Source organism: Saccostrea echinata, unplaced genomic scaffold (genome assembly GCF_033153115.1).
Source record: "Saccostrea echinata isolate AGI-Se365-2 ecotype Australia unplaced genomic scaffold, CSIRO_AGI_Sech_v1 ptg000023l, whole genome shotgun sequence".
In the NCBI taxonomy this organism is placed as follows: Eukaryota; Metazoa; Mollusca; class Bivalvia; order Ostreida; family Ostreidae; genus Saccostrea; species Saccostrea echinata.
In genome coordinates, this window is record NW_026889772.1 from 3,523,590 (window position 1) to 3,539,532 (window position 15,943).

Below are 15,943 nucleotides of genomic sequence, written 5' to 3' on the forward strand. Positions count from 1 at the left end.
GGACTGATAACCGGGAGTGTAATTGCTAGCTGAGCAAAAACAATTTAATTTTGTGAAAGGTCATAAAACTGTCTCGAAGAGCGACACATGATGACAGATTTAATAGTGAGGCTGATAAGCCCTGTGCAGAGTTTACAAGTCTCTATGTTTGATAACATTTAACTATGAGGGAGAGCCGAGGACAACAAGACAACCAGAAGTCTCTGATGAGACTGTAGCTCTACTGGTCTGTATGTATAACAAAAGAAAAGTAGCACTTGGATTTGAAACTTTGCAACATGCAAAAATAAATAGAATTATGTATCTTAATGTAGTCGACTTCTGTGCCAAGTTATATTGAAATCAAATGAAAACTGTAGGAGGAGTAGCGTTTTGAAAGTATTTCACGGAAATTTCTATTTTTAGTAACCATGACAACACCATTCACCGAAATAAAAAAAAAAACAGAAATACATATTATGTATCGTAGTGTATTCTAACTGTGTGCCAAGTTATATTGAAATCATACCAAAACTGTAGGAGGAGTAGCGTTTTAAAGGAATTTCACAAAAATTTCTATTTTTAGTAACCATGACAACACCATTCACCAAAAAAAAAAAAAAAAAAAAAAAAAAAAACAGAAATACATATTATGTATCGTAGTGTATTACCATGACAACACCATTCACCAAAAAAAAAAAAAAAAAAAAAAAAAACAGAAATACATATTATGTATCGTAGTGTATTCTAACTGTGTGCCAAGTTATATTGAAATCATACCAAAACTGTAGGAGGAGTAGCGTTTTAAAGGAATTTCACAAAAATTTCTATTTTTAGTAACCATGACAACACCATTCACCAAAAAAAAAAAAAAAAACAGAAATACATATTATGTATCGTAGTGTGTTACCATGACAACACCATTCACCAAAAAAAAAAAAAAACAAACAAACAAACAGAAATACATATTATGTATCGTAGTGTATTCTAACTGTGTGCCAAGTTATATTGAAATCATACCAAAACTGTAGGAGGAGTAGCGTTTTAAAGGAATTTCACAGAAATTTCTATTTTTAGTAACCATGGCAACACCGTCCATTGAAATAAAAAACTAATGCACTAAATTATGTATCCTAGTGTAGTCTACTTGTGTGCCAAGTTATATTGAAATCGGACCAAAACTGTAGGAGGAGTAGCGTTTTAAAGGAATTTCACAGAAATTTCTTTTTTCGTAATCATGGCAACACCGTAAATTGAAATCAAAAACCAATGCACTAAATTATGTATATTAGTGTAGTCTACTTGTGTGCCAAGTTATATTGAAATCGGACCAAAACTGTAGGAGGAGTAGCGTTTTAAAGGAATTTCACAGAAATTGCTATTTTTAGTAACCATGGCAACACCGTCCATCGAAATTAAAAACAGATGCACTAAATTATGTATCTTTGTGTAGTCTACTTGTGTACCAATTTATATTGAAATCAGACCGAAACTGTAGGAGGAGTAGCGTTTTAAAGGAATTTCACAGAAATTTCTATTTTAAGTAACCATGGCAACACCGTCCATTGAAATCAAAAACCGATGCACTAAATTATGTATCTTAGTGTAGTCTACTTGTGTGCCAAGTTATATTGAAATCGGACCAAAACTGTAGGAGGAGTAGCATTTTGAAAAATTGTTTACAGACAGACAGACAGACAGACGGACGGACGACGGACACCTTACTCTCGCATAAGCTCTTCTGGTCTCTGACCAGTAGAGCTAAAAATGAACAAAGAATTTATTTGATTAAAAAAACAACAACATAGAGACTTGAGCAAGTCTACTTATTAACATGTACATAAAAAATTAAAACATGCTATTAAATAGAATCAGCTATTTAAAACTACTGGAAAGAAGATGTGTTTGTGAAACACTGATGCTCCCATATGGCAGCACAAGGCGTGATCAGTATACTACGTACATGTGTATCCGCAGGTGGCAGGGCAATTTGTGCATAGCACCTCCAGGACCACGACACTCCTCCCCATTTTGATAAAGTGCATCCCAGCCCGTTACAATAGGATAAACTATAATGTACATAATATTAATTACTAGCAGGGACTACCAAACTTACAAATATTACCAATTACACATTAGTGTCCATAATAAATGATTGAAAAAGTAACAGTCAATATCAAAGTTCACAAAGTAATAATCACATCTTGTCATGGGCATCCCTCGTCCGAGTCTTCTAAGGTCCACCGTTGTCTCCGTCTCACCGAGTGGTTCCACGACGTCATCCACCATCCTCGCCTCCTGACAAGGACATCACAACGTAGGACAGACATGATGACTAACTTTGACATAACGCCCACGGCAGAATACAAGATCTGGATATCACGGTTATCCCTCGATCAGGGAAAAATCCTTGTGCGAAAAATTATTAAAAAAAAACATGCTTCCTTAGCAGTAGAAACCGATACTTACAATCTATCTAGCGAACATTTGTACATGTCTCCGCCTCCTTGAGGGACCCTTATCCTCTACTCTAGTGATCACTAACACTAAGCTACATTCGGGACATGTATACTGGGGTATGGAGTTTGCATAAGCCTTGCTAATATCTACACACTCCGGGTGAAACCAATCACGGCAACTATCACATTGTATCATAGATCCCTTGGAGCTAGTTTAAAACAAACACAGTATTGTTTTGACTTAGTTCCCCTAGTAGCCCTAGGTCTCTTAGGCGTACTGGGCACATCGGGCCTACTTAACCTTTCCCTCACCCGTTTCCGGGTACCCATGTAAGGACCTACTTGCTCCGCTGGCTTCGGGTCGGCTCTATAGTTTTTAATTTGCGTCCCCGGTCCCCAGGACTTAATCCTGAACCCATGCCCCCAGCGGTGTTCCCGGAATAGCTACCTCACGCACAGGAGAACTACTGTACAAATGTCTTGGTCTGCGTTTTCTCCTGACAACTTTCGCTTATATGACACAGACCATTTCGGGAGCTGTCTCGACTCCCACTTTTTGAGTTTATCATAGTGCATCACCTTGACCTCTCTCCGAGACTTCACTGCAAACACTGTGTCGGATTTGGCCTCTATTACAACACCCAGACCGATTCTACTTTTTTGCCCGCATTGCAGGTATCTCTCCACCTCGCCCTCCTCCCCATTTTGAAAAGACTTCGAAGAGGTGGGCAGACATCAAGGTTGCTGGTCTATTAACCTCTCTACCTTACATTGGTGTCTACCCTGTATGGCGATTTACTACCGACCGCATGCTACAGCTAATGGACCTAAGTATTTGTCCCATTACTTGGGCTGGCCGTCAATGTAGCAATGGACCGCGCACATCAAGGTGCGGTTGTACTTTTCTACCTGTCCGTTGCCAGAAGGTTTATATGGTGTTGTCCTGGCTTTTTGTACTCGTAGCATGGTACAGATCTTACGGACCAGCTCATTCCAAAGTTACCGCTTTGGTCCATAAAGATCTCGAAGGGAATGCACTCAGCACATTTAGTGACATTTAGTGCACTCTCTCCATCGGGCTTCCGGCCTGATAACTCTAATTCCGATCTATTCGGCAGAGAATCTCTCTTGTTTTTGGCACAAATGTTACATGTCCTGACTTAATGCCCCCAATCCGCCACAAGTAGAACTGTTGCTCAAGACGTCCAATAGTTCTCTGGATCCACTTGTGATCAGATGACGGAATTCATGACACAGGTGCATAACCTTTGACCTACGACCTCTTGGAACTAGAAACCTACCAGGCATGTCCGAGTCCTCAGGTTCCCGCTAAATAAATCTAATCTCGTCTAGGTAAAAACAATCTCTCATCAATACTTTTCCAAGATTTACGTTTCAAGCTATATTCTAAGAATCGCTCGAATACCTGTTATAGGTTGTCTAAATGAGCTCGTGTTGAAACCCACAGCACTAATACATCGTCTAGGAATGCTTTTTAATAAGCTCTTTTCCAGTTCGGTCCATGCAACAACAAGTTGATGGCCCAAAGGAAGGTCGCGGTGGCGTTGCAAAGATCTTGTAAATTTTAAATTACCATAATTGGTTATGAGGGCTGTCTTTCTCCGGTCTTCCGGAGCTATGTTGATCTGCCAATCGGTCACATTGGAGTCTAGCTTGAAGAACCAGCGGTTTCCCGCTAAGGTGTTCATACACTCCTTGATGAGTGGCAAAGTGTACGTGTCCTTAGAAGTCACTTTGTTTAAAGCTCTGTCGTTCACGATACAATGATAGATTGTATTTGCTGACAAGGTCATTGTGGACCATAGAACTTGCAAAATGTTGACTTCAAACGAGACTGTTGATATTCTTGTTTCATCAACTTGCTTGTCAAAAGTTTACCTCGTTTTAAAAATTGTTCGTACGTAGAGCATACTTTTGCGTATCGAATCAACTGGGAGAAATAAACTTTATATGCAGGTGATAAGGGTAAAAGGTGATTTAATTGAAATGTTTCTTGATTAAAGGTAACTTAATGCCTACAGCAGCAAGAAATTGTTACTTTAAAACACAGGTATATTGTTTTCATAGGTACATGTACAATAATCAGGCTCTCTTATTAAGACGTCTTTAAGATATTTATCTGGCAGTCTTAATTTTCCTTGTCTTTCCTTAATATAGCAGTATTAATCAAATTTTAGCCACACTATTTAATTTTTAGAATAAGATTGCTATAAACTTTTCACATAAGGTCAAATATTTAATGTATGCAAAATGTGTCTATATGGTTACCACTAATAACAATATATTCTAAATAATTTCTTCACAGTGGCAACGAAGTGCTAATGTTTTTGAGAGGGTAGTTAATTGGTTTTCTAAGTCTTTATTAAATCTTTTTTGCTCCTCCGGGGGCCCAATTTGGACTAATAAAATCTTGTATCTTGTATTAAGGCTCAATAAAGACTAAGAAAACCTAGGCAACCACGACACATAGCATTTCCACATTTTGATTGACTTATGTGTCTGATACCAAATTATAAACAAAGTTTCATTAAAATCGGTGACCATAGGTACTAAAAAAAGCTTAATTTGTTATAGAGAATTGCTTTTAATGTGTCTTATATGTCTAACAATGAAGATGCTCATCAAATGATCTAGTCGTACAGCTTCAAATGTTAATATTTCAAACATGTCTAACAATGAAGATGTGAGCATTCTGTCAGAAAAGCGACGCTGCCACAGATAAACACACTCGTGTACAATTCTTGGTTGTTTTGAAGAAGTGGCCAGGACAGGAAGATTTTGTTATGACTGGGGCTACAAATCAATAAAACAATTTTTGAACTGAAGTGTCTTTGATTGATGTTACAGATAGACGATCTACAAGGCAATGATACAGCTATCTAATGTTCCCTAGCATATGCTTGTTTTCACACGCCCGTCCTTCACGGCGCTTATCGTCAAGTACATCTGTTATTATATCTCAATTTATCTGTAAAGGTTCCGGGTTTCCTCATACAAAACAATGGAACAATTTCCAATTGATGGATTTGTTCGTGTCCGGAATAAAAAAACAGAAATTTGGGGGAACATTCTGAAAGTGATACACGCGTGGGATGGTGATTTATGAAGCTACTATTATCAATTATTTATGGACGCTGATCCACATAATATGCTTATTTCTTTCATTTCTATTACCTTGTAGAATTATTATGTAGTCGTAATGGCTTGTTTTACAAATCCAGATTGTCATGTTTTGTTGTAATTAATACGAAATTATTGTTGCATTTCCATTTTATTTTGAAAATATTAAATAAAATTAATAAAATATAAAATTAAGTGTTTAGAAATAAGACAAGAGCATTATAGACTCGGCAGCAATACAGAATGAACATTTGCATTGATAGAACTATATATTTCTTCAATGTATATACATATTTCTACACAAACTTTTCTATCAAACAACTTAATACACGTGCCTTAAACCACAGAAACCCACCAATTTAAATAAACATAATATTATTAAACATTTTAAAATATCCTCCTAACACAGCACATTAGAGCTCAATATATGCTCTCTCTCCTTCTCTCTATAGATGCCTCAGTGCTACAAGATATATATATATATATATATATATATATATATATATATACGTGTGTGTGTGTGTGTGTGTAATATTAGATATGAACACTTTTAAAAGCGTGACAAAACATTTTACCCAACACTGGCTTAAAATACATGATGAGGGTCAAACATGGAAAACTTGATACATGAATCATAGTTCAGATGGAAAGGCCTTGTCACTGGTAATGTACATGTCAAATATGAGCACCTATGCTAAAGTTTTAAAAGAAGGTCAAACTTCAAGGTCACGGTGTCAAAAATCATAGTTGATTTAGAAATGTTTTACCACAGTAATGCACATGTGAAATTTGAACGCCCTATCCTCTCTTATTCAAAAGTTATAACCAATGTTAAATTTTCAAATTAGGTCATGGAAAATCAGTCAATTTGGAAAGGTCTTGTCAAAGGTAATGCACTTATCAAATATAAAATCCTATCTCAAATAGTCTGGGCAGTTCTGTCCTCATTTTTCACTAGTCTGCTAGTAAGTTCTTGGATGAGATTATCAACGAAAGGAAGGTACATTGCCCGTTTCCAGTATCTTGCTTTAACAGCAGGTACATTTACTCTATTTTACTTTTAGTACATTTACTCTATTTTACTTTTAGTACATTTACTCTATTACTTTCAGTACATTTACTCTATTACTTTCAGTACATTTACTCTATTACTTTAAGTACATTTACTCTATTACTTTTAGTACATTTTCTCCATTACTTTAAGTTGTTTGTTTATTGTTGTTTAACGTCCCTCTCGAGAATGTTTAACTCATATGGAGCCATTACTTTTAGTACATTTACTCTATTACTTTGCAAGCAGCAAGCATCCGGTATGAAACATTTACCGCTTCAACAGTATTACTGGAATGCTTGTTGGTGACTGAAAAAGTACAATATCAAGGTTAATGTATGGGTTGTGGATCTTATTACATTTGGCTCGTGAAACGTCTAACACGGAATCCGTGACAAAAAACAATACACTCAAATCTTTGTTTTAGTAAAAACACACTCAATTCCTTGTCTTTTAAACTGCAGTTATACGGGCCTCCTCTGTTACGTTGTGAAACACGGGACAGTCAACTATCAAAAAAGGAATTCAACAATAAAAAGACTATTCGTTCTCACAAAGCAGCTCTCCACGAAATAACATATCAGCAATATTGAAATTTTATCCCTGCCAAAGTAAATGAAACCACGGGATGTAAAACATAAGAATTTTTATACATGAAGTTAAAAGTATGTAATTCAAATTCGTACGAATCAAAACTAATAAATAATCTAGACGTATTTCCCCAGAGATTATACTGACCCTGATACGATGCCGTGCCTATTTGCAAATTCTGTGGACAACTACTGAGAGAATGGTCCCATCTCTTGGCCGAAATCAGTTCAGCAATTCCCCACAATATATAATGATTGTTCAAATGAATAAAAAAAAAACGCAAGGGCAAGAACAGAAAAGAATTCCCCATTACATTTAATAACGATTCCAGGATAATTGATGATCCTGAAGAAAATATAAAGACAAAATTAATACATATCATTTTTTCATAATTTTCCCTTGAGTCGCCTACGCTTTGCTTACTGCGTCGAAAAATTTAATCTTTTTATTTATTTAATGGCAACATGTTGAACGAGGCTTATGGATCAAAGGTAAAGCCTGTCGTATATATGAAAGCTTATAACAGTGTATAATGCGTCTGTTTATCAGTAGAGTAAGAAAGAAGTACATATCCCCGCTAAACTACGTGCTTTTTCAAGAATTATGTTCTAACAGACATGTTCCTTTTTTTACTTTCAGGTTTGATGATAGATTAACATTTATTTAGATTGATTGATTGTATGTTGTTAACGTCCCATTCGAGAATTTTCACTCATATAGAGACGTCACCATATACTGGTGAAGGGATTCAAATTTAGACCTTTACTCAACATTCAGGGCCATTGAGCAGAGATGGATCTTTATCGTGCCAACACCTGCCTTGACACGGGACCTCGGTTTATAAGGACCCTACATTTATTTAGAAGAATGTGCCATAATCTAGGTTTGTCTCACTTATTGAGATTTTTTGCTACATGAATTAAGGTAGTTTTCCTGATCAACGTTTGTCCGTTGTACACCTGCTTTTTTCAACATCTTTACTCTTCATCAGAACATCCTTAGGTAAAGATGGTAAAGGAAACATTAATTCTTCGATATAGATGGTAAATAGAAAATCCTTACTTATAGATAGTAAAGGGAAAATCCCTAGGCACTGATGGTAAAGGGAACATTCTTAGGTAAAGATAGTTAAAGGAATACCCTAGAGTATAGATCGCAATTGAGGGAAACATTCTTGGGAATAGATGTTGAAAGGATGGTAACGAAAACATCTCAGGGATGAAGGGTCTGGGATGGATCTTTCCTCCCATAAGCAAGATTTTTTTTTAGAATGAAATGGAAAGTCATATTATCAAACATTGATAGCATGTATACGTGAAAACCAAGTAAAATTTGGTGGGAGCAAGGTTCTCTGATCAATTTATTTGGCACCAATCAGGTCAGCTGATCATAGCTAGTAGAACAAATTTTACGAAAGGAAAATGTAACATAACATTGAAATACTTTGTCAAAAATTGTAATGTTTAAATCTGCTTGTAACAACACGAAATGTTATAACGCAAAATGTAATAAACTGGAATTTTTACAAGTCTCTGATGAGACTGTAGCTCTACTGGTTTGAATTTATACCAAAGGAAGAGAAAAATTGCACTTGGACTTGAAACTTTGCAAGAGCAATAAATAGAATAATGATCCTTGGTCTATTCTCTTGTTGTGGCAAGATTTATAGCAAACAGCATAAAACTATTGGAGGAGTAGCCTTTAAAAAATATTTTACAGAAATTTAATTTTTTTGTAACCATAGCAACCTCATTCATCAAAATAAAAAAAAAAAACGGAAAAGGCAATTATGTATCCAAGTGAAGTCTACTTGCATGCCAAGTTATATTAATATCGGACTAAACTGTAGGAGGAGTAGTGTTTTGAAAATATTTCACAGAAATTTCTATTTTTTAGTAACCATGGCAACATTGTTCGTTGAAATAAAAAAAAACAACATAAATATGTATCTTAGTGTTGTCTACTTTTTGCCAAATTTTATCTAAATTTGTAAATGGCTAAAAAATAAAAGAGTATAATTATATAAATACCATGCAAACAAGTATTGATCAGAATTGTTTTCGCTGTCAATGCAACACAATCAAAATTAATTTTATCGTAAAAAAAACAACCAACAAACAAACAAAAACAAATACTCTATGCGAGGATCGTACCAAAAATTATCGATTTCTCTCGTCTTGGACGGGTTACACGTACATGTACCACTGTGCTGGCGCCAACTCCTATTCGCATTGGGTAAATCAGCGCATTTACACAATGTGATGGGGGGGGGTCATTTTCATGGTCTTGGGGGTCTTCTCTCCATATTTTACAAATGTTTGCTCGTTTTGTTGTGTTAACATGTACACAAGTTACGTTTTAAAATCGTGGAGAGATGGCCCGGAGATAACAATTTTACAGAAAAACGTGTTTAGAAATTAAACATTTTGTACCAAATGACTCATCTGGCCATATTTCGTAGCATATTTTAGCAAATCAAAACACAATGTCGGGAAAATATTTCCTTTTCCTATATCACAGGAACCCGATATATCAAAAGAATGCCAAAATATTATGTGACATATAGATGAAATTTTCATTTTTCAAGTGCTCCAAGATTCCTAATCAAATAAACTCTCTTTCCTTTTGCATACATTTACTAATTTATTATTATTCAAACCCGGTTGGAATTGGGATCTACAGCAGTGTTGCTAAAGCTTTTTCCCAAGTTCTGTTTTATTCAGAGAAGTGACCACTAGTACCCTACCCTCAAAATTTAGACCCCGCGACACAATTTTATTTATTATTTTGAAATTTCAATTGCGTTCTAGAATGCAGTTCACCTTTATATTGCGAGCTGCGTTCAGAAATCTGATTGGAATACAGTCTCCAAGTGTACATGTAAAACTCCTGCTGTCCAATAACTTGTTGCAAAATAAAGTAAAACTTTATCATAGAAATCACAAATATTTGTTGGAGAAAAATTTGAAGCGTTCTTGGCTATTGCCATCTTGGACAAGGGTAAAGCACTTTATACACTAGTCCATTTCTACACAGTGAAAACAAGTGAAATGGACTATTTATTGATTATCATTATTACATTGTTTTACGTCCCATTCGAGATTTTTTCACTCATGTAGAGACGTCATCTGCTTCAGGTGAAGTGCCAGAAATTTTGACCTTTGCATGGCGCTTAAGGCGTAGCATTGGGGATCTTTATTGTGCCAATGCCCATCGTGACCTCGGTTTTTAAGGACTCATCCACAAGACCCAGGACTTTAACTTCTAGTGCCTGGCGCCTTGGGAAGGAACAGTCACCATGTGTGTTTAACGTCCTAGGTTTGAAATTGAGAAATTGAATTCGAGAATTGATCCCGGGAACGCCCACTAGGCTATTTAGAATCATGGTACCTCTAAGATTTTATGCCGGAATAAATTGAATTGAAATCACAAAATTCAATAATTGGGATTTCTAAATAAAAAGATCATTATTTAAACTTCTCTACAGAAGAGCAGAACAGAAAAGAACAATAATATTATAGTATGTAACTGGAGTCTTAAAACACAAATTCTTTGGTTGAACAGTGTACTTTTTTTCTAAATGATTTTTTTCTTTATCCTTTTATTAAATTAATTTATTTATTTTGTTAATAAAAATCACTTAGTAATTAAAATTTATAAAGCCATCAAAGTTAAGTGTCATTGACTGAAACGAAATTTTAATGCACCATTAATTTGGTCGATTTAGTCACGAAAAGTAGGTTTTATATATTTTATATAGGTGTATGTTTTTTTACCTACAGAAATTTTCAGAAATAGAAGCATAATTCTAAGGAACACGGTATTGAACAATAAAGGATAATTATCTTGTAGGTATCATATAAATATAAAGGATCTAGGACAATCCTTGTGTATTTGGTGAGTGCACAGAGAAGATAGGCAAACAAGGCAAGGAAAATGCTTATGGCGCGGACAAAGTAAGAAAGTGAAAAATTTAATCTCAATTATAACAAAATTTTGTTTGATATTTCATTTAACATAACCTATAGTTTATGTAAAATCTCCACAATCTGCACCAGTCTCACAAAGATTGTAATTATTCGTCAATGAAACAGCTGCATACACACATTAAAGAAGGCAAAATGATATACCTTCATACTAAAAAACACAATTTTCAATATGAGAGGGTCTTCGCTCCATTTTTTGAAAGTTAATTCCCAAAGTATGTGTTAAAATGTGCATTTTCGCTTAAATACATGGAAAAAAAACCCACTATACCTTAAAAAATACACTTTTATGACACAACATTATCCTCGCCCAATACCTTATACCCTTATACATATACTCAAATTTCAAAGAACATTGTCAAAAAAAGAGTTACTGAGAGTTGTCCCAGCCAATCAGAGTGCAACACACTTGCGCGTGCGTTCATGCTAATTCAACTGTGTCATCTTCTCTTGACTACTACTGAGTGCGTTCAGAGTATCTCCAGTGGTACCATCACCTGTTTGCCAATGGTAACAATTTGTACCGTTGGTACCATTGGATACATATGTACTCTGAACGGGTTTTTGGGTACAGTTGGTAGGAAACTCACCAATGTTACCAATGGCAACATCGGTGTACCATTGGTGCCATTGGTGTACCATTGTTAACATTGGCTGATTATTTAGAGAAAAATGTCAAACAAAGATATAATTGTTGCTTCGTGCATCATTTTGCAGCAAAAAGATGTATTCACAAATACTTTCATTAGTACAGTAAAGTACTTCTCCCTTACAGATTATTTTCTCCTGCAAAGCATGCGTAGATCATCGGAGGAAATGGCTAGAGTGAGTCATTACTATGAGATAACTATACCCTCATATACACTGGATGAATTTAAAACTCATTTCCGTTTGTCCAGAGACACATTTGAAAGTACTTGCCAGAGATTGTCTACGCTTACAACAATCAAAAGGGTCCTACCCCTAATCTTGAAAAAGAACTGTTGATGTTTTTGTGGTACTTAGGAAACCTTGAGAGTTTTCGATCTATGGCTGATCGGTTTGGTACATCTAAAGGAAGTTTTCACGCTAGTGTTACTAGAGTATCCTCCTCCTTGATAAGTGTTATGGCAGAGGTAATTAGATGGCCTACATCACAAGCAGAACTAAATGAAACATGTCAAAAATTTGGAGAAAACTGTCAATTTCAAAATGTTTTGGGTGCTCTGGATGGCAGTCACATTCCGATCAATGCCCCCAAACACCAGCCACAGGCCTACTTCAACAGAAAGAAATTTTATTCAGTGGTACTTCTGGCATGTTGCAATTCTAATATGGAATTTACTTATGTTTGGACGGGAAATCCCGGAAGCACACATGATGCTACAGTTCTGCGTATGTCGGATCTGTTTCAAAACAGTGATGTAAAGATTCCTGTTGGTTTTGTCATATTGGGGGATTCAGCCTTTCCTTTACTGCAGTGGCTTATTACACCCTTTCGGAATTGCGGCAACCTTACTGAGCTACAACGAAAATTTAATAGGGAGCACAGTCGTAGCAGACAAGTCATCGAAAGATCATTTGGCTTATTAAAGTGTCGGTTTCGGAGACTTTTGCGATTTGAGACCTCCAATATGAAAATCCTAGTAGAGTCTATTCTTGCCGCTTGTGTTTTACATAACTTATGTATTTCAGACACAGACTTTATCGAAGTGCCAGATGAATTTGAAGCTTGCTATGACATGCCACCTGCCCGTGATGGTCATCAACTCCAAGGAATTCAAACCAGACAACAGATGATGAACCAATTGATATGAATATCAACAACATTTTCTACAATTAATAGACTGTTAATTGTCTTAAGTACTTTTATATTATTGTAATATCCCATGTTCATTGAAGATATTCAGGACATTAAACATTTCTTTACATAACTTTATTAATTTTACAAACCATATATAATTATACAATTTCTTTGTATAGCTAAAAATAAATAATCGAGTTTAAAATGTTTAAACAAAAAACATGAAATAGATCATTAGTGTATATCTATAATTAAATGCCAGCGGGTCAAAATAATCATTATTATAATGACAAGTAAAAAGAAATATAGAACACAACTTCTGTCTTAATTGATACTAACAAGCTTACTTAAGCAATTGTCAAAAAGATAAATCAAAGTGAGTAAACACCAACAGTGTGAAACTTTTGAACAATCTGGCCTCAAAAGAATGTGACCTCTAAAGCATGAGGACAAAACATTTGTAATGTGTACCCTATTTGCCTAATTTTTCAATGAGTTTGGTTAAGAGTTCCTTGTTGCTGTTTTGCATATTTTCCATCACCTCGAAGAATTTTTTGTCTCTCTCCTCAAAATACTCTTTCATCTCGTCAATCTTCCTCTTCTTTGTCTTGGCTGTAGGTATGGGGGTGGTTGGTCTCGAAGCACTGCTGGTGCTTGCATCATCTTCCTGTTCAATTGTGTCTTCATCTGACTCATCATCATCTTTTCTCATACCAAAAGAGCTACGCAACACTAATGGTTTAAAGGATGGATCCCCCTCAAGAATACTCTGCATTTCAATTTCATATCGAAATGGTTTAGGGGTTTTATTTCCAGTTTTTTTGCATTCTGACAAAAACTTTCTGTAACTTCTTTTTAATGTATAGAACTTTTCTCGACACTGATTGGAAGATGGACAATTAGTTTCAGTTTTGGATATCTCCTTCGATATCCCGGCCCATATCTTCTTGTTAATAGAAAATGACTCTGGTGCAGCTTTTTTCTTTTCCTCTAAAACATTTAGAAGCTTTCGGGTTGTGGTTAACTTCCACTCATACCTTGAACTCCTCATACCTGAATCTTCACAATCACTGTCATCTTGGTAGATAGGAGTTTGGGGTTGACTCTGTGGGATGGGATTGTCTGAGGTGCTGGCTTGACTAATTACATCACAGGATGCAGAGCTGCATTCACTTCTAGTTTGAGTTTCCTGAGGTTCTTCATTTTGAAATAATACCTGTGGAATGACTATTTGGCCATTAATACAATCAATGAATATTGGATCCTTGGGTGGTTCCGGTGGAAGCAACTTTTCTAGCTGTTTAGATACCACATCAAGATCTAGTATTAGTAAAAAAAAAAGAAAATTATTTTTAATAAATTATTTTCCATTAGTCATAAAACGTTTTCATCATCAGTTTTTGGTTTGCTCAGGGACCTATATAGTATATAGGTCCCTGGTTTGCTCAATGCAATAAGCTGAACATACTCAAAATTATTAATTTATTATTAACAGAATGTATTTGCATCGTTTATGTCACTATCCGGTAAAGAAAAAAAACAGTTAAGACTATTAAACATTTTTGAGACAGATTTTTCGTTAAAAAGTGTGTAGGCAAAACTGTTGTATTGTACTTCAGAAAAAATAACATGTATTTGAAATAGATAACTAGTAGGTTAAATAATTGTATAACACGAGTCGTATATTCTAGACCTACAAACAAAACAGACACACAAAAATACCCAATGTTCCAACTTACCTCGATATATATATTTATAACAGCAAGCGGTGCGAAGCGCCGCTCGCGCAGCAAGACTAACGTGTAAGAAGACAGAAAACTCGGAATGAAATCTGTACATTGGTCAACAGTTACATATACGACTAAAGAGTAGAAAGTGTGCATACTTACTGTCAGATATAAACTGTATATTTGTAGCTTTGGTTAATATACGGTAATTTTTTCCCGCAACAACAAGATTTAATGGAAATAGCTGAGATAAAAAATCTGTCGCTTTCAGCACGTACTCTATACCCGCCATTTTCGTGACGTCACTAAAAAAGTTACCATTGCAAACAGAGCTCTAGTTCGTCTGCAGAAAAATCTACCTATGGTAAATTTTGTCGGCAAACTTTGGTACCATTGGCATACCAATGGTAAGAAATTCTACCAGTGGTAACTTTTGTCTACCAGCGGTAGTACTCTGAACGCACTCACTATTTGTTTATAAAAAAGCATTTCATAAAAAAGTTTGACAGTTAAAGCTACTTCATTTCACTCCTCACAAGCGCAAGAATGTGCTTTTCACGAATGACCTTCGTTCTGCACATATACACAACATGCCTCTTAACTCTAAAATGATTTCATCTCAATCGGATAAGTAGTTACCGAGGACATGTACACTTGCAGATAAAAAAGGACACAGAAAAAAAGAAGAAACCAAGTGAAAATAATATGTTCCCAGATTGCGTTTTGGGAACAATCCTTGCTGCTGTATATTGAATCCTCTGTAGCTGTGACATTGGTCTCCAGAATTCCATGCAGAAGCACATTTCCACAATCAAATCAAATTTCCATATTCAAGGACATCTTCAGTTATGAATGGACGAATGCGATTGGTATTTCGTAGATGGAAGATGCATGATTTTGACACCGCACTAATATGGTTCTCCGTGGTTAGTGACTTGCTGAAAAACATTTAACGCAATCTGATTCACAAATAACACCGCCATCAAAGTCGATTTGGTGTGTAAAAGATCTTTTAGGGTTGACTCTTTGGTGTAAAAACAATAAGCTCAGTTTTATCATGGTTCAATTTTAGTAGTCAATTTGCGTTTATCCAGCTTCTCACATTAGCCAAGCACATTTCAAGTCGGACCATTACTCATTTGATTTTATAACTAGATCTGTGTGTCCTCTGCTTCGGAGTGGAACAGCATGTCATGAGCACAAATTTTACCTATAGGTTTCGAGAA

At 35.6% G+C, this 15,943-nt stretch overlaps 2 protein-coding genes across 2 annotated transcripts; one reads left to right on the top strand and one right to left on the bottom strand.

The window, feature by feature from the left end:
• Positions 1-12,235: 12,235 nt before the first annotated feature.
• Positions 12,236-13,003, top strand: LOC133191612 (putative nuclease HARBI1). The gene has a single exon (XM_061327359.1). It carries the CDS (start codon positions 12,236-12,238, stop codon positions 13,001-13,003), a length of 768 nt encoding a protein of 255 aa, XP_061183343.1.
• A 249-nt stretch (positions 13,004-13,252) lies between these two features.
• On the bottom strand, positions 13,253-15,185 carry LOC133191348 (uncharacterized). The gene is made up of 2 exons (XM_061327094.1): positions 14,880-15,185; positions 13,253-14,310 (listed from the first exon to the last, which is right to left on the bottom strand). Exons 1-2 carry the CDS (start codon positions 15,007-15,009, stop codon positions 13,463-13,465), a joined length of 978 nt encoding a protein of 325 aa, XP_061183078.1. The 5' UTR covers positions 15,010-15,185; the 3' UTR covers positions 13,253-13,462.
• Positions 15,186-15,943: the final 758 nt, after the last annotated feature.

Coding starts and splice junctions, on each gene's coding strand:
- LOC133191348 (XM_061327094.1), bottom strand. CDS start 15,009: ATGGCGGGTATAGAGTACGTGCTGAAAGCGACAGATTTTTTATCTCAG. Junction 14,311..14,879: donor TATACAGTTTATATCTGACA/GTAAGTATGCAC, acceptor TACTAATACTAG/ATCTTGATGTGGTATCTAAA.
- LOC133191612 (XM_061327359.1), top strand. CDS start 12,236: ATGGCTGATCGGTTTGGTACATCTAAAGGAAGTTTTCACGCTAGTGTT.